We start from the raw sequence: 23,358 nt of genomic DNA, 5'->3' as shown, positions 1-23,358 counted from the left end.
GCATCAGAATAGGAAAGAAAGGTGATTTAAGTGACTTTGAACATGGCATGGTTGTTGGTGCCAGATGGGCTGGACTGAGTATTTCAGAAACTGCTGATCTAATGGAATTTTCACGCACAACCATCTCTAAGGTTTACAGAGAATGGTCTGAAAAAAGGTTCTGTCGGCACAAATGCTTTGTTAATTCCAGAAGAGAATGGCAAGACTGGTTTGAGCTGATAGAAAGGCAACAGTAACTCAAATAACCACTCGTTACAACCTAGGCATGCTGAAGAGCATCTCTGAACACACAACACGTCCAACCTTGAGGCGGATGGGCTACAGCAGCAGAAGACCACACCAGGTGCCACTCCTGTCAGCTAAGAACAGGAAACTGAGGCTGTAACTCGCACAGGCTCACCAAAATTGGACAATATAAGATTGAAAAAACATTGCCTGGTCTGATGAGGCCTGATTTCTGCTGCGACGTTCGGGTGGTAGAGTCAGAATTTGGCATTAAAAACATGAAAGCATGGATCCTTTCTGTCTTGTATCAATGGTTCAAATACATTTTCTTGGCAAACTTTGGCCACATTAGTATCAACTGAGCATCATGTCAACACCACAGCCTACCTGAGTATTGTTGCTGACTATGTTCATCCTTTTATGACCACAGTGTAACCATCTTCTAATGGATACTTCCAGCAGGAAAATAATCTCAAAATTACCAGATCTCAATCCAATAGAGCACCTTTAGGATGTGGTGGAACTGGAGATTCACATTATGGATGTGCAGATGACAAGTCTGCAGCAACCGCATGATGCTATCTTGTCACTATAAACCAAAATCTCAAAGAAATATTTCCAGTACCTTGTTGAATCTATGCCATGAAGGATGAAGGCAGTTCTGAAAGCAAAAGAGGGTCCAGTAAGGTGTACCTAATAAAGTGGCTTTATGAGTGTATTTATGTAAAATGAAGTCATTTGTGCTGAATGAAATATTGATTTTTTGGTACAGTAATGGACATTAAAACAGACGTAAGGTCAGCTGGTGCTCTGCTGGATCAGTTTTATGAAAAAAGAAGACTTCTTGTTGTATCTACACCAGATAATGGTAACCAGAAATACAGGCTTCAGAACATGATGCTGCAGGTACTACAGACACACTATTGAAACAAATCTTCATAAGAAAGAAGTATTTTTGCTGGAAAACTTCACAAGTGTGTGTTTGTGGGAATGTTGTTACAGAAGGCTGGTTGTGGTCTAGATCTGCGTCATGTGACTGTGATCGAGCTGTTAGGAAGTCCTCCTCGAGCAGTGGGCCGCATTAAAGAACAGCGTCTACAGCCTGAGGTTATCGAGGATCTTAGGTAACTTACTAAATATCTACAGTTGTGTTTATGTATTTAAATGCTGTTGATGATGTTCTTGAAATGAATTTTTTGCACTTTGTTTTGATGTTCATGTTGATCAATGTGTAAATTGTGGCTTCATCATTATCAAACTTTGCACAATCACTAGAAAAAAAAGAACCACAAATGATCATTGCTAGTAGGAACAACAAATTTTCAAGTAAACTGGCATCTAGATTTCTTCGCTGTTCTGGTAGAGACATACTGACCAGTATAATTTTTATTCAGGACCAGGCCTTATTTTAATAAAAGCCACACGAGAGTCTTGGACAAAATATTTTGCAAAGAATTTTTCCACCACAGCAGCTATGTTTCCATCCATGTTTTATTTAGGAGAGGAGAACAATTCCATTTACACCATTTAAAAATAGCAGTATTTCTGGTGGAAATAGTAGCAAATATATTGGCACCTCAGTATTGTAGTGAGAAACAATATAAAACTATTAATAATACTATATTGAGTGTAAATGACAATTTATTAAATGGATGCTGCCTTTATAGGGACTTACAACTTTTCTACTGGTTGTCCGAACCTCTGTTTTATTATCAATTCAAGAGTTCACACTTAGCTGATGATTTATAAAAGCTTGTTTGGCATGCTGTCCCGGGAGAGAGCCCCGAGCTCAAGGGATCCTCGAGCCCGGGGCTTCTTCTCGTTGGCAGAGCGAGAGGGGAGCCTGAGCTCGTTGGATCTCAGAACTCCCGTGCTGCGGTAGCTAAGGGAACAAAAGGGGTTAGACAAATGATTGATTGTTATGCATGTTGAATGTCTTTGGATGGTGGGAGGAAACCGGAGAACCCGGGGAAAACCCACGCGGACACGGGGAGAACATACAAACTCTTCACAGAAACGGCCGCCGGCCTGGTGGGACCAGGGCCGGCAGTGTTCTTGCTGTGGGGCTCACAGTGCTAACCACTGGGCCGCCGTGCCGCTCGATCTGAGGTAAAGGAGGAGAATAGGGGAGGAAGGGGGTTTCTTCCAAACGAAGATAAAATGGACTGAAAACTGTGGTTATTTATAGTAGCTTAGGGCTCATATGATTGGAAGATAGTGATTAGCAAATACGAGACCGGCTGTGATAAATCATAAGCACGTGATCCTCTCGAAATTAGTTTATGAATAAACTTCACTTATTTGCACCAGTTTCTGAGGAAGCAACTTTTTTTTTTCTTTTGGACACATACGATCTATCCGTCATTTACTTGCAAAATATTAGTGACATCCCAATTATCTGTATTATTTAAAGTGATCATTCATCAATAATCAAGATTTAATCAGCCGGTTCAAACCATTTAAAGTGTCAGTGACATTTTTTTTTTCTTTAACAAGAATGTGACTTTACATTTACAACTCCGTGGACCCTTAAAGTCTTAAATACCTTACTATAAAAATAAGGCCTAATCAGTCTTAAATTCTCATTTACAAATTTAATAGATCCAACCCTGTAAAGAAGATTTTGTTTGCATTTTGAAATCCATTTCAAAATCTTTGTCTATCATCACGCAGAACAACTTAGGCAGAACCAAAGTCAGTTTATAGTCTTTTGCGCAAACTAGCAAAATACACGCTTACTGGGATTTTGACAATTGATGTTTATGGGGATTTTACAGTATAATGGCTTATAATAGCTGCGTCAACCTTATTCATTAATTTATTCATTTTCTTTTCGGCTAAAGTCCCTTTATTAATCTGGGGTCACCACGACGGAATGAACCGCCAACTTATCCAACATATGTTTTACGCAATGGATGCCCTTCCAGCTGCAACCCATCACTGGGAAACATCCATACACATTCACAAACATACAATACGGACAACTCAGCCTAACCAATTCACCTGTAGTGCATGTCTCTAGACTTGTGGGTGAAACCGAAGCACCCAGAGGAAACCCACGCGAACACGGGGAGAACATGCAAACTCTTCACAGAAACACCAATTGACCCAGCCCGGGCTCAAACCAGCGACCTTCTTGCTGTGAGGTGATTGTGCTACCCACTGCACCACCGTGCTGCCAGCTGCGTCAACCTGACATTGACAAATAAAGAACTAGCGAACACAGAGTCTGACGTTTTTTTCACATGACCAGCTTCATCAGTAACCAGCTCGCAGTGTTGGCATAGAGACGCCCGCAGACATTGGTGCAGAACTTTTTCCAAAGTGACACTATAGTAACACGATAAGTTAAATGCCTTAAAATGTAAACAAAGCTATAATAAATGTTTTTTTTTTTCTTTCAGGCTTTTAAAATGTATAATGTAATGTATTTTTTATTTAATGCCATGTCAGCAACCAAGGCTATTTTCATGGCAGGAATCTTTCAACAATAAATATACAATTTAAAAATCAACAAACAAAATAAAACATAAATTTAATAAGATTTTTTGTGTTAATACATGATAAAAATTCTTAAATCTTTTCTGGTTTCACTTTGTTAAAAATGTCCTTAAAAGAGTTAATTTCATAAAGTCTTCTGGAATCAGTAAAAGCAGGACAGTCCAGTAAAATGTGTTTTATAGTAAGATGAGTTTTGCAGCACAAACACTGAGTAAGGTTTTCACCTTGGAGCAAAAAACCATGTGTTATTCTCATATGCCCAATACCACATCTGGTAAAAACTACTTGATCAAATCGATAGTTAAAATGTCTTAAAATTCTGTGTGAAATTTCAGGTTGGATTTCATGTATTTTATTGTTTTCTAATGCAACCCATTCCTTTTGCCACTTGTTTAAAATGTAAGCGTTTATAAAAGGTTTCATCTCTGATGGAGGGATTTGGCATTTGTTCACTACTTGCTTCAAAGCATCTTTAGCAGCTGCATCAGCTCGCTCATTGCCTGAAAGTCTGACATGTCCTGCAACCCAGCAGAAAATGATGTGATAAAACTGATTTTGTAGTTGGTGAAGATTTCATAACTTGGAGGCATGATTTAGAGTCTGTAAAAATAATAGATTTCTTTTGTTGGGCATTTTCTATATACTCCCATGGTAAAAGTAAAGCGCGGGCTTCGGCTTTTAAAATGATGTGTGATAAAAAAAACTAAAAATTCTGGTAGTTTAAAGAAAGAAAACATCAGTCGTGTCAACAAAGTTGTCAGCAAAAAAGTGTCTATAAAAGAATAATAAAACTATACATATACAATATTGTTATATTTAATAATTAGCATGTTATTGATATTGGAAAATTATGCTTTGTCAGTGTTGTTAATGCAGTTTGGTTTGATTTATTTACACTTTATAAGTATTATTAACAGTGTTAAGAATGGTCGTTAGTCCTCCTTTTTTTCTGTAAATTCTGTACTATAAAATCTGACTTAAATTTCATTCTGTGTGGTATCAAAAATTCTTAAATATAACTCTTAGCAACCTACACACTCAGAATGGAAACACAGCTAGTGCTTTTATGCTGAAGGAAATCTTTTTGCTGATGCACTCCTCTATGCATGTGTGTTTCCAATCTAATGTATGTCTGCATGTGTTATTTGTTTGTCTGTAACAGACAGGCGCTGCATATCTCTATGGCATATTTCACCATGGTTCTTCTGGATGAATATGGTGTGGATCGAGAGCGTTTTGTTAACCCTACCAACTCTGAAGAGCTTTTTTCCTACGTAGACGAATTTCTGCTCACAGAGGAGGAGCGAGAGAGACTGGAGATGAACGGGGACTTCTGTGAATGAGCAACTAAAAATGTTCATCAATTGGTCAACAGGTCATCTACATACCTCAAGATTCTCCTGAATAACTACACATTTGAGGTACTATTATCAGAGAATCACAGCTGGAAATGTGATTTGGAACAGGTTTTAATCTGCCAGTGGAAAACTGCCAGATGAGGTTGCAAAAGATACATATTCTAAAGAAAATATTTCCAACTAGGGCTGGGCGATACAGGAAAAAATCATCACGATATAATTTTTAATACGATTCGGTATCAATAATTATAGAATAATTTTTACAATCTTATTAGGAATATTAGAATTTTTTTTATTTAACTATTTTATTTCAATTTATCAACATTACTAAAGGCTAATAGTTTTAATAGTCAAAAATAAAAAATAAACAAAAATATCTCGTCTCTTATGGCTCATAATAAAATAAGTGCTAAAGAAACTCAAATTTAATAAATAAATTGATACAAAGTGTGTGCAATGATAAAGCATAAACGCTGAACAATCAAAGCAAACTTTAAGGTTGATCAACACCTGTAAGGTGTCTGTAATAATAATCACACAGTAAACCACAAACTCTATTAACAAAACAAATTATGATAATCAAAGCTTTTAAGTACAGTACCAGCCATCATTATTCAAATACATATTGCAACATTGCAATTGTAAAGTTGAATGACTACATTACCCCTATGCTAAAAACTCTTTCAGAAGGGGATGCTAGTGGCTGGGAAGCACAAGAAAAGAAACCAAAAAGCCACTCTGGTGACATCCTTTTTCTCTTCACTGCTGCTTGTCACGGCACTCATTTTCTCGGGTGTGGTTGTTCTGACCTGAGGTGGCGAAACTCAACCGCAGTCCGTTCATATGTTGGGTCTAAAAGCATGTGAAAAGCGTAAGCACCTGGATTCCTTTATTTTCAATGAGCTTTGTGCTCAAGCACCTCTGACATCTCTCTTAACTAGGTGAACATAAACCATTTTCTTAGAGGATGACAAACGAACAAACCATTGCTGCGGTTCTAATCTTAATTTGTATTTATTAAGAGAATGTAAAAGCACTGCAGTGTTTGGGTGCTCCGAGTCAGCAATTATTACCGAATATGTATATTGCATACAAAGTTTGAAGCAGATTGATTAGTTCTACTTACATGAATCACGGTGCGCACATGGCATTCTGAATTGCTTTCAACTAGGTGTGCTTGGAAAATGCGTGGCGGGGCGTCACATGCCTGCCTTGATTGGAAATAACCCATAAGCTTATTGCCATTCCTTCCAAGGCGCGTGCCCAGCAGACACATTTTAATAAAACTATATCGCTTCATACCGAAACTTCATACTGAACCTTTTTTTTTTTTAAATTGTAATTGACAATGGTGTTCAGTCAATAAATATCGATCCCATATTATCCACCCAGTCCTATTACTAACCATCTATATTCAAGTGCACAGCACATTGTGTGAATTCTTAAAAATATTTAATATTTATTAAAATGGTATTTTCAATAAGGCGCTTACAATGGAGTACATCAGCTTTATGACATGACAATGCATTGTGGTTAAATATGTCAAAGATTCTGAGCTATACATCACATTTAAACTGAACTAAAATATTTTTAAGAACATCATTAGAATGATGATGTACCTGAAAACAAAAATTCTGATACAACATTTATGGGAAATAAATAAAGTTCAGATACACACACTTCACTTTTTCATTTCATTATTTTTAAACCATCTGAAATGCTTCAAATATAAAATCTATATATAAAAACTCTTGAATTATTTTTTTATACTGTGATGCATTAATGATCTTGTATTGCACAGCTGCAACAGAGCTACACATAAACGTTGTGGAATGTGTAACCCCCTGTCCTGATCATGATTTGGGAGGTGTTGCGCAATGTCCTTACTTGCTCTTTCCCATGGATGAGCGCAGGGGAAGAGTGCCCTCTGCCCAAGAGTCTGGGTACTGCATCATCTTTTTCCACAGCAAAATCTCCTCACCTGTAGAGTCGGCCATCCACTCCTCCTTTCCCTCCTTCACTGTCACTGCGCAGACATCAGTTTCAGATGACTTAATTTCAGCAAAGATGCATTAAAAGGATCACAAGTTGCATTTAAATTTCCAAAAAATATAAAGCTACACAGTTGTGCAATTTACAGAGACCTATGATTTCGACTGAGCAACGCAAGAAGGAAGTTTAAAACCCGAACACAAGCAGTCGCAAGAGCCACATAAAAAGGCATTTTAACACCAAGAGCACATGGTATTGCATTTTGGTTGACCAGTTGTGATCAGATATTTAAAGGGTTAGTTCACCCAAAAATGAAACTTCTGTTATTAATTACACACTCATGTTGCTCTAATCACCTAGTACATAAATGAACTCTTTCATCATCCATAGACACCAATGCTCCTGAGACCTTCGAAGTCCAGAATAGGAACAAAACAAAATGTACAAACATTCCTTGTGACGTCAGTGGTTCAACTTTACTCATACAGTATGAAGTTCCAAGAACATTTTTGTGCGCCAAAAACATCTGTAAAAATACAAGTCACTAGCTATGTTTTCATCAAAAAATGCTAATTAAATTTATGTGCAAAACAGGAATATCGCATAAAAGACATGCGAATAAAGCAGCTTTTAAATCCAACGAGTCAAAGAGAACAAAATCTTCTTTCAGTCACTTCTTGATTAACTGGTGCCAAATATCAACAGTCAAAACGGAATTTGCTGTGTTAGTAATAGTTGCGTGAATCTTTTCTTCATTTAATAAATGACTTGCGCCTCATAAGACACACAATGCCGACACACAATAAACGCGTTGTGGTTTTTGAATGCATATTAACACTAATACTGAGACCGTTAGGCATTTTAGAATGACCAAAACAACATTTCAGATGTTTTACATTGTGCCAACTGCTTTGTCTATTCACACACATTTTATCATCACATGATCTCTTATAGCAAAATCACATGACTTTTTTAATGCGCACAATCTAATTTGTTCGGTAAAAGTGTTTCCATCGTAGTTTATGAATATTTTTCTTACCAAATAAAGTTTCCTACTCGGTTGTGCATATGTTTTTATGCACATTTTCAAAATGAATGTGCATCTTTGCGTTTCCTTCAACCCTTATTTTATGCACATATCCAAAATGAGCAAGAAACAGGTGGATGGAAACATGGCTAATGTCTTTCATCTCATTTCATAGTGCACATTTACTACAGACATTATGTTGCTTGTGTGTTGCACTGCTGACTCTAATAGCAATATGTCAGACTGCCTGCAGTAAAGGTGCACCCTGATGACCTGATGTGGGAGAGAAGACATAGGCAAACAGTTTTTATTTAGTTTTTGGAGATTTGTATGATTACAGTTGAACCACTGAACCCATTTGGAAGGTTTTGTCAGTGTTTTTGGTTGCTCCTTATGAAAGATGAGGGAGCTCTCAGATTTAATCTAAAATATTTTCATTTGTGTTCTGAAGATGAATGAAGGACAGAGGATTGGAACGACATGATGTGGAGTAATTAATGACAGAACTGTCTGGGTGAACTAGCCCTTTAAAAATGTATGTTCACACAGGTGTAAACTCTTTATGTTCACACACAGATTGGTAAATTATGAGAGGGACAAAATGGGATCTTTCAGCTGTCAGTCACTCATCCTCACTTTTATAAATCTTATCAGTTTAATTTAGAAAAAGCACATTTATTTGAAATCATCTGAGATGCAAACTATTACTTTTATATGCAATTCGTGTCTGAGGCACTTGCTGAATTTAGGGACCTAAACACTGTAAAGACCTCTAGCAAGCTTAAACGACAGCTGAAATTTTCAGAACTCACAACCATTTTTTTTTGTGAAGCCCATTTAATATTTTTGATATTTACTGACGCTGTGGTTAGAGGTGATGGTCACTTCTAGAAAATGGACTTGACAACATCACGCCTCTATTGTAAGCTATTGTTTGTACAGGACATTTCGAAACTCATGGGAGAAGTAAATACAGTCAATTTCCATTACTGGATTAGTGAACTTATTCAAAGATGTCCTTACCTGCTCCCAAGCTGAGACGAACTCCTCCCAGGAAATCATTGCTGGACAGGGTCTCTCTGTCCCAGACAGTGAGCTCCAGACACATGTCCTTTAGCTCATCCAGACTCAGGTTGTTGTACACAAATGTGTGGTTGTAATTTGGGCTCTTTGTCTTTTTCACCACTGGAGTTTTCTTCTTGGAGGAGGACTTGCTCTTTGATGGCAGCAGATACCTGAGGGATAGAATGATTGGCAGAGGTATTAGTAGAAATACACAAACAAAAACTTTAGCGGAGGTGATGAAACAGATGTTTGCATACCCTTTCACAAATGAATCACATGTGCCTCCAGCTTTTAAGGCTGTCAGATTTTTGGCTTCTTTAATCAACACGTGTAACTCAGAACCATCAGCAGGTTTGCTCTTTTTCCCTATTAGACAAAAAGTACACAAAGTAAAAACCAGGCACACTCCTAAAAATACAGATTCTTACTAGTGATGCAACATGAACCACATTTTACTTCTTAACATGACAATATTTTGCAAGAGCATTTATAATCAATTATCTTAAGAACCTATTAAAATTATATATATATATATATATATATATATATATATATATATATATATATATATATATATATATATATATATATATACACACACACACACACACACACACACAAAATAAATAAGGACTTACAAAAATAAATGTGCAATGGAAATTTTCCATGGATTTTAATGTTTTTTCAATGCATTAGTTCCTGCCTTCTTTTTTAGCAGTGCTGGTTCCAGTAGTTTAATTTATATCATTTTAATAATACAGGTTTATAACATATTTATTTTATGCACTATTTATGACATGATTACATCATTTGGAGTGCTTCATGTGAGCAAACAGAGTTAAACATGTTTGTCTTGCTTTACTCATACTCTGATTTGAGGAACTTTCTGGACAGCATCATGAACAAATTTGACTATTAAACATCTGTATAATAAGTTAGTATGAACAGTTGAAATGGATTAACAACTGTTGAGGTTATAGCAGGCCTTTCTTTAAAGGTTTGCCAATTATTGCTTAAAATCAATGTCCTGTTGGGAATTTAAAGGGCACCTACGTTTGCGTGAACTTTGTAATGACATTGTGTGTGACTCATCGTTGCAGAGAGGCTTGAATTAACTCCACAACAAAAACATCAAATAATCATTGTGAAATTTCTTGCTGTAGTATTTCTCAAAAACGTTGCACGAGATCTGCTTCCTTCATGTCTGTCACTGTGCGGTTTATCTGACACAGGGAGAGATTGAGGCACACTCTGACAGACATGTGGAAACGGTGGGCGAGGAGAACCAGCAGTAAAGGCACAAGCCACATGAACAGCTACATAATGTTTACAGAAGTAAATTTCAAACTTCTGAAAGGTATAATAAATAATCTGATAGGGTTTTTGAGCTGAAACTTTTTGGAGACACAAAAGACTTATCTTAAATCTTGAAAAGGGGGTAAAATAGGTGAAATAAATCATCCAGAACCAGACTGCTGTGCTCCCTTAAGAATTCTTATTTTTAGAAGTAGAGATTTTTTAATACATGTTTTTTTTTTCTGTGATTTCCCTTACCTTTCCCTTTAGAGTCCTCTGCATTTGGGGCATTTGGTGTAACGTACTTCAATGAAATGACCAGCTCTCCTTTGTACTGATCAAATGGAGATAATAATGACTGGGGTACTGCCTATGAACAAGAAAAAAAGAAGTAGAAATATAAGATGAACAGAGTGATGTATTTCTGTGGAATCAGAAGAACCATATAAGTTGATTACCTTTCCTCTAAGGGCCATGCACTCTTCATGTGCAGAGTCAATATCATAGCTATCCATTAGTACCTCAACCTCACCCAGAAACGCATTGTGGCCAAAGCGGTCGTAGTGCCAAACTGAGAGTTGAAGCGTGCGAGTCATCAGCTGGGTGCGGCTGATGGAATACTAAAGCAAACAAGCACAAGACAGCTTGTCATGATTAAATGTTTTTTTTTTTAAATTAAGATGTTGCCATGTAAGAGTTTAGTTTTATATTTTGTAAACTGCGCATGTTGTTTACTCTAGATTAACATGGGGTAAGCATAAGAAAGAACTAATATTTGTCTCGCTGTGACTCTGCGATAACAAGGTACTTATCTTGTGTGTCAATATAAAGCCCATTCAAAACCAGATGTTAAGTTTGCAGTGTTTTAATTACCTGCCATTAAAGCACAGTATATAGACTACATAGTGACTCAGCTGTAAAAGCTTTAGTTCATTTTCTAAGCTTGGAATGATAAAGACTTAAATGATAAAAGAGTTTAGCTTTGCTGTGGAATCAATGCATTTCATTAAAATACCTTCAGTGTTTCCTTAAAACTGGGATTGATGTTGTTATGTTTGATTGAGGTTTTCTTCTTGCTCTTGTCTGGAAGGAGGTAAGCCTTTACGTATCTGAGAAAAGAAATTAAGCAATCATAGGAGTTTAGCAGCCTTCTAAAGTGAGTGATTTCCCTTCTGTACTGGGGAAACGCAATGGTAGGATTCAGGGTGGAAAATTATTATTCTTGGAAGATGGTAAAGAACTGAGACCCTTTCAGGAAATCACTTGGAAATCACTAAGCGCAGGCTGTGTGGAGGCCCACTTACGGGTTGCACTTCTTTTTTGCTGGATCAGCGTAAGCCAGTCCTTTACACTCATGGACCATGACAGACAGGCTTTGGCTGGGTTCATCATAACTGAGAGAGAAGACGATTTCTCCACTCACTTCCACATGGTCATAGTCTCCCGCTTCACTGTACACACTCATCATACTGCCAAGAGTCGTCTGTGAAAGAATAAAAATAAACCGCCCAGTTAAACAGTGGGGCTAATAATTCTGACTTCAACTGTGTGTGTGTGTGTGTGTGTGTGTGTGTGTATGTGTATGTATATATATATTTTATATATATATATACATAAAAAAAAGCAATTATACAGTATATCATACAAAAATAGTACGATAAGCAATGACTAATTTTTGTATAGACATAACAATCGCAATCTGTGCATTAGAATAATCCTTTTATTTACTTTCCTTGGCGATGACAAAATGATGGCATATTTATTTTTAGCTGCAGAAGGCTTAAATGAAAATAGTGGTTTTAAATGAAGATGAGAGTTTGGGGTTTACGAGAACTGAAATGCTAGTGTTTACGTTTTATTCGTGAATTTCCGACTAAAAGTTGGACAAAAAGTGGATTGGATTACTTGTTGGTGAAAATTGATCGTACTGGATCAGTATGTCATGTGGCGGAGAGTGGTCGTCCGCACACTGCCCATACTGTTGAAAATATCACCACTGTTGAAGACATGGTGCTGAGCCAAGAAGACGCAGAAGAAGAAGGTAATTACAGGAAAAAATTGCCAGTGCAATTGTAGGTAAAGCTCAAAGACAACCAAATGAAATTTATTCAATGAGAATTAAACAAAGCACAAGTCATTTTTAAAGATCCTTTACTCAAATCAAATGTCCTTTAAATACTAGGTTCTTTAAGTATGTATGGGGTTTTAAATTGAGTTTTTTTTTTATATGATGACAATGAATGTCTTTGTGTTTCAATATTTTTGTGTTTTTGTAACTTGAATGCTGATGTAGTTGTGTGGTGAAACCAAAGATAATATAGAGAAAGAAAGTAAAGTAGTAGAGTGATATAAATCAGATGAGGTAGAAAAGATATACATATCATATAATTTCATATATTTGCCATTTAATTACAAAATATAATTAAAGTTAGAGGTATTTTGACAAAATTCTGACAGAAGTCATCTTGCTTGGATTTTTTGACACACTGTGTATATAGGGATGCTCCGATCAGGATTTTTCCAGCAGACACAGAGTGACAATTTCTTGTTCTGGTGATCGGCGATACCAAGTACTGATTCTGATTTTTCAATCTCTATATAACTTTGCCATTTCATAAGCATATTTTCCCTCTATATACGAGATATCGGCTTACCTAAGAAAATACATTAAGGATGTTGCATACATGTATAGGGTAGAAGCAGCTTTACAAAAAATAATCAATAAAATAGAAGAGAAAATTTTTAAAATATGCTTGTAAACTCTTAAACAAACACTTATGATTGGTGCATAAGATCATGCCCTTTTCACATGGGGCGTCAGCATCAATGCTTCCTGTTCACTTTGAATGGGTGACGTCAGGCGTTGCCGAACTGCATTGTGGATCCGTTGGCACCACTAAAGAGGCTTTGCTCGTTGCAGAAGTTGGGACAAGCTCAACTTTTCAAGCGGCGACAGAAGCATCACCTAATCAGATCGCTGTATGCAAATACACCAGCTAGACAGTGGCCTATTGCTGACTGAATTTCATTGGCTGCACTGTTATGATGATCACGTTAGCCCCAACTTCAGACATGCCTTCAGTCAAGCTTTGATGCTGAAGCCCTGTGTAAATGGGGCGTCAGTGATTACTGATCGAGTCGTGAAATGTGATTATCGGCCAAAATCGATCAGAGCATGCCTTATATACATATATACGTTTAAAATTTATTTTATATTTAAGTGAGTTACCCTTGAGCCTCCCAGACTTCCCATGCTACTGCCAAATTTCTGCCTGTGAATATTGACCAAGTTATCAATATCTTCCTCCTCCTCCTCATCATCCTGGTGAGAAACAGCAATCAAGTTAGTTGTGAAAAATTAAATGCAAATTTGTTAATTTTTTTATAATTTCTCTGAAAAAAAAACTTACAGCATTAAGGCCAGGAACAGACTTGCTTCTATCTCCCATAGAGGGTGTAGTATTTTCTGATGCATCTTCACGCAAATCAAGTGTGGAGGCTGGTTTAATCTCTACATGAGGACAGTGTTCGGACATTTAAACACAGAGTAAATAAAAAATAATATACACTACCATTCAAAATTGATTTGATCAGAAACACAATAAAAACTTTGAACCCCTTGTTGCAAAATGTATTACAGCACATAAAAATAGACTTGTTAATATTTATTTGTGCTCCGAAACAATTATTTTGACAATTTTGCAGTTTGTAATTTAATCTACATTTAAACATATCTCTATAATCCCTGCCTTCTGAACAGTAGTATATACTCATAACACAACATTACCTGATAGTTTGTGCACTCTTCTGACACTTTTCTTGAAAAGCCCATCAACATCACGCAAGGAGTCCGAGCAGGCATTCATGTGATGAATTAATGAGGCCTTGTTTTGCAGAGAAGATGGTGAGTGCAAAAGATGAGCAAACTAAGCCAGAGAAAATCCATAGCTGAAGAGTGTGATGGATGATGAAGAACACTTACTGTCTCGATGGTAGCAGTGCTATCACTGTTAACAGTGCTCATCAGGATGGACACAGCACAGTCTTCTGGACTATTGGCTCTCAGTTCCTCTTTTCTAGAAGCAAATCAAACTTAAATCACACAACTTTGTGATAAGACATCTATCTGTGTGTCCCAAACTTACATCTTACCTTTGCATTTGGGGGGTACTGTGAGAGAATTTAGTTTCTGCATGATCGCTGTCCAGACTGGCTTTTTCTATTGATTCTGTGTCGCTTTGTTGTCCCTCATCACCCTCAAGAAGTGAACTGAGAGAAAGAAACAAAGCTACTCTAAGTATACTGTGTTGTACGGAACTAGCATACCAATTATTACATTAAAACACCTAAACCATAAATGCTAAAGTTACTTTAGAAAGTAATGCATTACAATATTAACTTACTGCCCCCCCACCCCCAAAAAAATTAACTAATTCCATACTTACCATAGTTTTCCATAGTTCCATAGTTACTTTTTACTTTTTATGGAAAGTAATGCAATGTAATACTTTTGAGTTACTTTTCCTTACCTGTCTGAGGTTTGATCTCTTTCAGAACTTGCAGGTGTTTTTTCACCTTTTTTATAGAGAAGCCATTTATTTAACAACCACCTATAGTACCTACACCTTCATTTTCCTTTAAAAAATGTAGGATAAAATTATATTTTGAGAACTTTCTGAACCCTGAGCTATCCATGCTGTATATATAGATTAATGACAGCATGTAAAATAATCTGTTCGCTACTTTTGAATGTGATATTAGTTAAGTAAAATGACTGTCCATTTAGATAAAGATCGCAATGAAGACCTAGAGTACTAACATAAAATCATTTATACTAAGGCAAAAACAGATTTTAAACCTTTAAAATGTTTAATAACAAAATGAACAGTAAGACCATAAAAACCTAAATAAAAATTAATCTTTGAGCTTTACACATTGAATAAATTGCTTCAATAAATTGCTTCACGTGGTCTTAACAAATGTGTAAATAGTTTCCCAAAAGAGAAAAAAATCGTACTATATATTACAAAACATAGTTGCTTCTACAGTAGACAGTGGCTGCATTTCCTCAACGATAAAAACAACTATATATGTTTAGTTTAGTCGAATTAATAATTGTACCTGGAGAAAGTGAACTAATGCCAATCATTTGTTGTTTAGCAGGAGGTGGGGTGATTTGCATCCAGTTTTGTTTTTTTCGATGTTGTGTTTCTTGTAGTTGTCAAGAGTTTTACTTGCACATAATCTACGCTTAACGACTATCCGCTTATTTTCTTTGAGGAGTTCAAAATAACTAGAAACCATTGCAAAAATGTAAGTCTCTTCTCTACGATTGTTTCTGTCTGTAGTGATGATGGGTGATTCGCAAATAAATAATTTATTTTAACCGGAACTTCTAAGTGAACCAGCCGAACTAGTTCATTAAATTAAACGGAGTTGTCGTGAAACGATTTGCGTCTTCAGTAAGTACTTAACATACCGGATACATACCCCCCCCAACTAAAAATAAACCAAAATCCTGAGTTATTCAGTTATTAGAACAGGAGACTGACTCATCTGCTGTGAAAAAAGCAGACCTAATGATGATGCTGAGTGCAAGCCGACAGTCTGTTCCCTCGCAGCACAGTCTCTCATTGAGTGTGTGATTCAACCAGACTAAGGTAATTTTTTTTCCGCAATATATTTTGTAAAAGCCAACTAAGCAATGTAAAAAGTAACTTGCATTACATTTTTAAAAAACTAATTCAAATATTATTACTTTTTTTTTAAGTAATGCGCTATATTACTCATTATTTGGGAAAGTAATATTATTACGTAACACATGTTACTTATAATGCATTACCCCCAACACTGAATGGGACAGTACACTCACAAATAAAAAATAAAAAAAGAATAATTGATCATCCTGTTGTCATCAAAACTCTATATTGATCAGCAAATTGACAACATATACTTATTTAACTGTTATTAAAATATATAATCAGTAAATCACATGGCAGCAGACATGTAGACACAGTAAAGGCTTTCAGCTAAAATCAGGGGATTTATGTCAAGTGGGCAGTGAGTTTATATGCTGTTATTTTTCCTTATGTCTTGTACAATATATTAGTTGATAGGCCCTCAAATTAAACAGCTTGGGTGTTAAAATTCTCAAATCTATTTAATTTTGTATGTAATCAAACAATATTAAGTAAAACCTTCACTTACTGCAGCTTAATGTCTGTGGACATGATTGTGGTACAGCAAAGACCTGTTAAGTTTCTCTAAATATTTGTGTGCATTTGCAATGATATAATGTTGAATAAATATTAAAAGAATTAGCATTTTGGGAAAACTATCTCTTTAACACAGAACTGTGTGGATATTAATAGAGCAAAGTGATGTGATAAAATCATCGACGAGATGATAAAAAGTGGTCAATATTTAAATGAAGCACATTTCAATGTTTGATCAGTATCAACATAAGACTACATTACACACCTCTTATTGGCAAGTGCAATGTCCTTTAGTCTTGGTTTGGGCACAGGCGCAGCGTGGCTGGGATTCAGCTCAACTTTGTTTAACAGTATTTCCCCAGCTGTCTCGTGCTTTTTACCTGGAACGGAGAGATGTAAATTTCAGAATGGGGAAGTGGTGTATAATGATTAATCTAAACAAACTGCCAGCCATTTAACCCTCAAGTAAACAGAGGACTCATTCTCTTCTCCTGTTCACACACAAAAAAAAAATCTGCTTTCCACCCCTTGTAAAAACAGAAAGTTGAAGTTAGTTCACATTGCACTATCATCAGACCGTCTAGCTTCCTGCACTCACTCAGAGGCCTCTTCCTGAGGGACACTCGCACTAAGTCATGTCCAGGAGCTGAAGAGAAGCGGTTAACCCTCTCGTCAAAGAACCAGTCTCCAGTGCTCATCTTCAGGTCTCTGAGAGAGAGAGGGAAAAATAATAAAAAACTTTTGTTGAACATTAACTTTTTCCATTAAGCATGGGCCTCATTTTCCAGCCTAATGTGCCTCTTAATGATAGGTTTCTAAATAGACTGAGGCCACAGAGCGGGATGCTGGGAGCCATGGGGTGCACACTCACATTTCTTTGGCACACACTGTGCACACCCATGATCCATTGGGTCGAACAGATTGGCATTTTTTGCAAACTTGATGTTTGCATGATCTGCACTGGCTGCCGCTGCCGCTTAGAAGGCTCAAGGGCTCCTGGCAGCGGCCACAACTGCGTTCACTGTATTTCCCACTGCCACGTTTTGCACCCTTTCTTCTGATATCCAGAAACTCGGCTTTCAGCTTCCTGTGGGAACATAAGCGAGCATATAATTATTACACAGAATTATTTGAGTGACCAACATCCTTTTCTTAAACCCAAAAATAGTACAAAAACTACAAAATTGGGTCTGTATAAAATAGAGTCTGAGCCCTAAATAATGTGACTGATTTCTAAAAAATAAATATTCAACTAAATTATATTGCGTTGATTTTGTTAAGTTATTTATATATACAGCTGAAGACAAAATTATTAGCCATTCTAAACATTTTTTAATTATTTTTTAAATATATAAGAGACAGAGAGAACATTACTTTCAAAATATTTATATATATATAAGTTTTAGTAATTAATTTCTAATAACCAATTCATAGTGCCTTTGCTAGTATGGCAGTATCTGATATTTTTCTAGTCATTTTGCAAGATACTAGTATTCAGCTTAAAGTGCAATCTTAAAGTCAAAGGCTTAAATAGGTTAATTAGGTTAAGCAAGTCATTGGACAACAGTGGTTTGTTCTGTAATCAATTAAAAAAAAAAGGAGCAAATAAAATTAGTGCATCTATCTATCCATCCATCCATCCATCCATCCATCCATCCATCCATCCATCCATCCATCTATCTATCTATCTATCTATCTATCTATCTATCTATCTATCTATCTATCTATCTATCTATCTATCTATCTATCTATCTATCCATCCATCCATCCATCCATCCATCTATCTAACTGTCCATCCATCTGTCCATCCATCCATAGTGCTCAGGCCCTCACAAATCTTTTAAATTAATATTTTCTTTAGGATGCTATACAATATTATATTTCTGCATATACATTAGATTAGTCAGTACTGAAGCCAAATTTGGAGCTTATCTACCAAAATAACATACAATAACAGTCCAAAAACTAGTACAGCCAAATTTATGTTATCGAAAAATATTAAATACAAATTTTAAAAAACAAGAGGAAAAATCAACAGAAGCAAAAAAATTGAAACATTTAGTTGAAATTGTGCAGGTTGTAATTTTTTTGCAACATTTTGCTTGAATTGAATAGTATTCTTTTAATTTCTAAATATGTTTGGTGACTAAAATAATATTTCAATAAATAGATCTGTTTAATAAATCTGTTTTGCTTAAATGCACCAAAATACATTGCCTATATTCACTGAGAAATGGATACAAATATTCATTTTCAAAATGGCGTGTACTCAATTATCTGGAACACTGTATATCCAGAAGAAAACTATAATAAAATATAGTGTAATATAGTTTCTTTGGTCTGTTACATCACTTGGAAGACATTTGAAAAAAGTATTAAAGTTTTACTGGAGAGAAAATAATTTCTTTATTCGTGTATATAACTAAAATAAATATTTAATATTGTTATTACAACTACTATAAATACCACAAATTAAGCAGAGATAAGTAAGCAATATTTAAGTAATCACTAATTAAGGGTTATTTTAAGACCAAAAATTATTTTAACACTGTAAAATTAAATGCTAAACACATAATGACAACTTATGTTTTAATTTACTTTTATTTAATAACACAAGTTCATCAAGATTTAACCTGACATTTTAAGTTTTATGTAACCATATAAGTTGACAATTTATTTTTAATAATAAAGTTTTAATAATACAGACTGATTGAGCTGTGAAACTCACTTCACACGCAGGTCCTCCAAATGCCTCAAATCTTCGTCCCGCCGGAGGACTTCTAGTATAAACTCTTGCTCCGAGTCAGTCAGAAAGGACACGTTGATCTCCATGTTCTGCACCATCTTCAACAGTCAAGCCCTGCTTCTGAGGAATAAAAATCAAACAAACAGCTCAGCATGCATTAAGCCAACATAATAAGTGTCAACACAAACGCAAATTAAAGAAACTTGTAGAACCACACGTAACACTTACTTTACAGACATATAATAAATACAGAAGCTCACCAAACTGGGAAGAACAGGTCATTTGTTTCTTACAAATGAAGGGAAGACAGTAATATCTATATAACGAGCGCTACACAAATAAAAGGAAGCTCTGCTGTTTGTAAAATGGGTAGAGACCTGGAGCAGAACTGACAAATAAGGGGAGTGACCTTTCTCGGTTTCTCCATGCAGTGTCTGTCAGTATGTCAGAAGATCCTCTAGTAATTAAACAAGCACACAGTGACGCCCTGTGACATGCAGCTCAACATGCAAATGTGCTGGTTAGCAATGGCAGGCAATGGCAATATCACAGTAGGAAAACAGAGATATTCCCACACCTGCATCTACCACATAAATCAAATATAGGCATATTAACTTTAATCTTTATGTTTGCTTTTTATTACTGGAAATCATAGATGGCTGAAAGTACGTTTACCTATGTTACAAGTGTAAGAAACAAGTCCTCAATCTGTCAAGCTTTGAAATGGTGAATAAAAAAGGTGAATAAGTTAAATGAAATAACTTTAAAGTCAAGACAATATACGTATTTTAAAGTATAAATGCTTTATAAAATTACTTTTGTTTAAATTAAACCATTTTAAGACTTAAAATTCTTTCTTAATAATAATAATAAATTGATATAAAAATAATTTAATCATATTTTATATAATCACTAAGGCAGCCTTTATTTATTTTTGCAAAATTACAGTATAGGAAAATTAATACATAATATACTTAATACATACATTTTAATATTTAAATTGTCATCTATGTATGTGGTAGCTGTGGCTTTTATGAGCTATTACATGAGTATTCAGTGGTTATTCAATTACACATTCTCCTGCACAAATTCTAACATGCTAATTTAATTTTCATTTTATTTTAATTTCTGAGTGAAATTTCAAAAATCCTCTAAATCAGTGAAGATACAAGGCTTGCATAGCACACTAAAAAGTGTAATATAAAATAATGTAATATAATATAATATAATATAATATAATATAATATAATATAATATAATATAATATAATATAATATAATATAATATAATATAATATAATATAATATAATATATAAAGAGTTCAGATGCAAAAACCTCTAAGTGCCATCTGGAATTTTCTTTTACAATGAACATTTTTCTCAGCCTCTTAACAATGAAAATAACCTATTCTTTGCCATAAAGGTGAAATTACTGAATCAAGCAGTGGTGGAAAGTGTACTGAAAAATCATGCTTAAGTAAAACTACCATTACTTGCCTACAAATGTTGTGCAAGTAGAGTAAAAGTATCTGTTGTGAATATTACTCAAAGTATGAGTGAAAAGTAGACCATTCAATTGCACTCAAGACTAGTGAGTATTATGCTGTGAAAAGCTGATGCATTTACATGTAATTTGTGGATGTGTATAAACATAACATTCTGTAGTGCATTTAGTTATTGCACAGCAGGCACACAACGTAAGATGTTAATATTAGGTTACATTTACTTTGTGACGTCAGGTGACCAAAATTCAATGTCTAGCAAGCGTCTAAGGATGAATGATGTTTGGTTAATTTTAGGTTGTGTTGAAAAGTGACCAAAATCCAACGTTGAGCCAACATCCTAAACCATCATATTGATGTCAAATACTTGTCAAAGACATTTATTCGCCAGGTATGGCAACCAAAATCCAACATCTGATAGACGTCATAGTGGTAACGTCCACACAACGTCAAGCTGTAACATCATTAGAAGTTGATATTTGGTTGATTTTATGTTTGACATTGATGTCAGGCTGACGTTGGGTTCTGATGTCAACCGGATTTTCATTTCCAAATAAAATGCAACGTCCCCACGAAGTTTGGGCACAACGTCAATCTGACATCATCTTGACATCTTGTGCCTGCTGGGTGTTCAAGGCCATTTTGGTCAACATACCATAAACATCCGTCATATTTTCATCAGTGACCTGTATCTAAACATTCTCTGGGTCAATTTTGGACATTTTCTTGGAAACTTTTAACGCTTGCAAACAGTAAATCAACCATGTCTTGAGGTAGTTCATTATGATGTGACTTACCTTCTATGTGGGATTTGATTAGACAGGAATTACAGGACTGATTTTTCTAATCCCCATAGACAAGAAAAAATAAAGTAGTGACTGCAGGTTGAAGGAAAGTAGTAGAGTAAAAGTACCGATACTGCACTAAAATGTAAAGTAAAAGTTCACATTTTTAAAACTACTACCTAAAAATTACAATTCCTGAGAAAAACATCACTGGAATCAAGACATAGGAGCCTAATAAAAATGCTAATATTAGAAGAAAATCTCAGATGGCACTTAGAGGGTTTTGCATCTGCACTCTTCATATATGATAATATATTTATTTAGCAAAAATAGAAATATTTATAGGTGATGCGGTGGCGCAATGGGTAGCACGATCACCTCACAGCAAAAAGGTCGCTGGTTTGTGCCTAGGCTGGGTCAGCTGGCGTTTCTGTGTAGAGTTTGCATGTTCTCCTCGTGTTGACATGGGTATCCTACGGGTGCTCCGGTTTCCTTCATAGTCCAAAAACATACGCTATAGGTGAATTGGGTAAGCTAAATAGTCCATAGTGTATGGGTGTGACTGATTGTGTATGGTTGTTTCAGTGACGGTTTGCAGCTGGAGGGGCATCTGCTACATAAAACATATGCTGGATAAGTTGGCGGTTTATTCCGCTGTGAAGACCCCTGATTTATAAAGGGACTAAACCGAAAAGAAAATGAATGATAAATATTTATAAACAAGACTTATCATGCTACCTCTGAATGGAAAAACAGTAGTGGGGAAAACATACCCAGAGAGCATGAGAACCTTGTTTTGATTTGTTGGCTGGAGAATTATGGACAGCTAATGAATACAATTTATTACTAAAGGCCAACAGAGTCTGGGAAAAGAGGCCAAGCGGTGGAATGTCATCAGGAAAAGAGGAACAACATTCAGTGTGTGTGTATCACAAGAGTTGCCACCCTTTAAGGAAACACAACGATGGGTGGAGGTCTTTAGTAAACCTACAATACTAAATGAGACACTTATGATAACCATTAACAGTAAAAGGCTTATAAATGTCCTTAGAGATAAACTGGTGACAAAAGGTTGAGGAAAAAATATAATAACCTTTCATTAAAACTGGTTTGGTCTATATCCCAAACAAATAAGACATTCTGAGGCAAACTTTTCCTCATTCTTTAAATGTCTGAGGGAAAACAGAGAGGAGTAATGTGAGCACTACAATGGACTTTCCTCCTGTTATACAGAACTATGTTGCTCTTATACACGATAAAATTAAACTTATAATCGAATTTATTAAAATAATTAAACTTAAGTTGCAAAAGAAAACTAACAGCTAAAGTACATGAACATTAAAAGATAACTTAGCACGCATATTTAGGTCTTAAATGCAGCCCATTAAGACTTAATAATGACAACACTAGAGAAACTCGTTGTATCTCAAAGGAAACTGCAGAAGGCACAATATAAACAAACAGTGTAGTAAACATGTTCCTTACATTCAACAGATAAACCTAATAAAAGCTTTACGACATGCGTTCAAATGTTCACTTACCAAAGGCGCAGGATTTTCTGTCGTTTATTCTGTCGTGTGAGCTTTCCGACTTCCAGCTTTGCCAAACAAACGTCCTCCCGGAACAAACGGAAACTTTTCAGTCACT

General features: G+C 35.6%; 2 protein-coding genes across 4 annotated transcripts in view; one reads left to right on the top strand and one right to left on the bottom strand.

Moving 5' to 3' along the window:
• The window catches only part of srpx2 (sushi-repeat containing protein X-linked 2), a 19,218-nt gene extending 12,454 nt beyond the window's left edge, over positions 1–6,764 (top strand). The window contains exons 8-10 of the mRNA XM_087281816.1: positions 998–1,131; positions 1,228–1,349; positions 4,889–6,764. Coding sequence (XP_087137942.1) covers positions 998–1,131; positions 1,228–1,349; positions 4,889–5,069 — 437 coding nt within the window. The 3' untranslated portion in view covers positions 5,070–6,764. The remainder of the gene's footprint in view (positions 1–997; positions 1,132–1,227; positions 1,350–4,888) is intronic.
• On the bottom strand, positions 6,520–23,358 carry sytl4 (synaptotagmin-like 4). Of its 3 annotated transcripts, XM_087280499.1 has the most exons (18): positions 23,253–23,358; positions 22,805–22,883; positions 19,408–19,545; positions 17,551–17,766; positions 17,278–17,387; positions 16,945–17,059; positions 14,617–14,733; positions 14,447–14,540; positions 14,252–14,348; positions 13,875–13,975; positions 13,694–13,786; positions 11,769–11,947; positions 11,480–11,573; positions 10,923–11,084; positions 10,723–10,834; positions 9,426–9,534; positions 9,127–9,338; positions 6,520–7,110 (listed from the first exon to the last, which is right to left on the bottom strand). In XM_087280499.1, the coding sequence occupies exons 3-18, from the start codon at positions 19,521–19,523 to the stop codon at positions 6,968–6,970; spliced, it is 2,070 nt and encodes a 689-aa protein (XP_087136625.1). In that variant the 5' UTR covers positions 19,524–19,545; positions 22,805–22,883; positions 23,253–23,358; the 3' UTR covers positions 6,520–6,967.

Source organism: Danio rerio, chromosome 14, assembly GCF_052040795.2.
Source record: "Danio rerio strain M-AB ecotype USA chromosome 14, GRCz13ab, whole genome shotgun sequence".
Lineage (NCBI taxonomy): Eukaryota > Metazoa > Chordata > Actinopteri > Cypriniformes > Danionidae > Danio > Danio rerio.
This window is presented reverse-complemented; position numbering and strand designations above follow the sequence as displayed.

Coding starts and splice junctions, on each gene's coding strand:
- sytl4 (XM_087280499.1), bottom strand. CDS start 19,523: ATGGTGCAGAACATGGAGATCAACGTGTCCTTTCTGACTGACTCGGAG. Junction 14,734..16,944: donor ATTGCACTTGCCAATAAGAG/GTGTGTAATGTA, acceptor TCTTTCTCTCAG/TTCACTTCTTGAGGGTGATG. Junction 7,111..9,126: donor TCGTCTCAGCTTGGGAGCAG/GTAAGGACATCT, acceptor ATGTCTGCGCAG/TGACAGTGAAGGAGGGAAAG.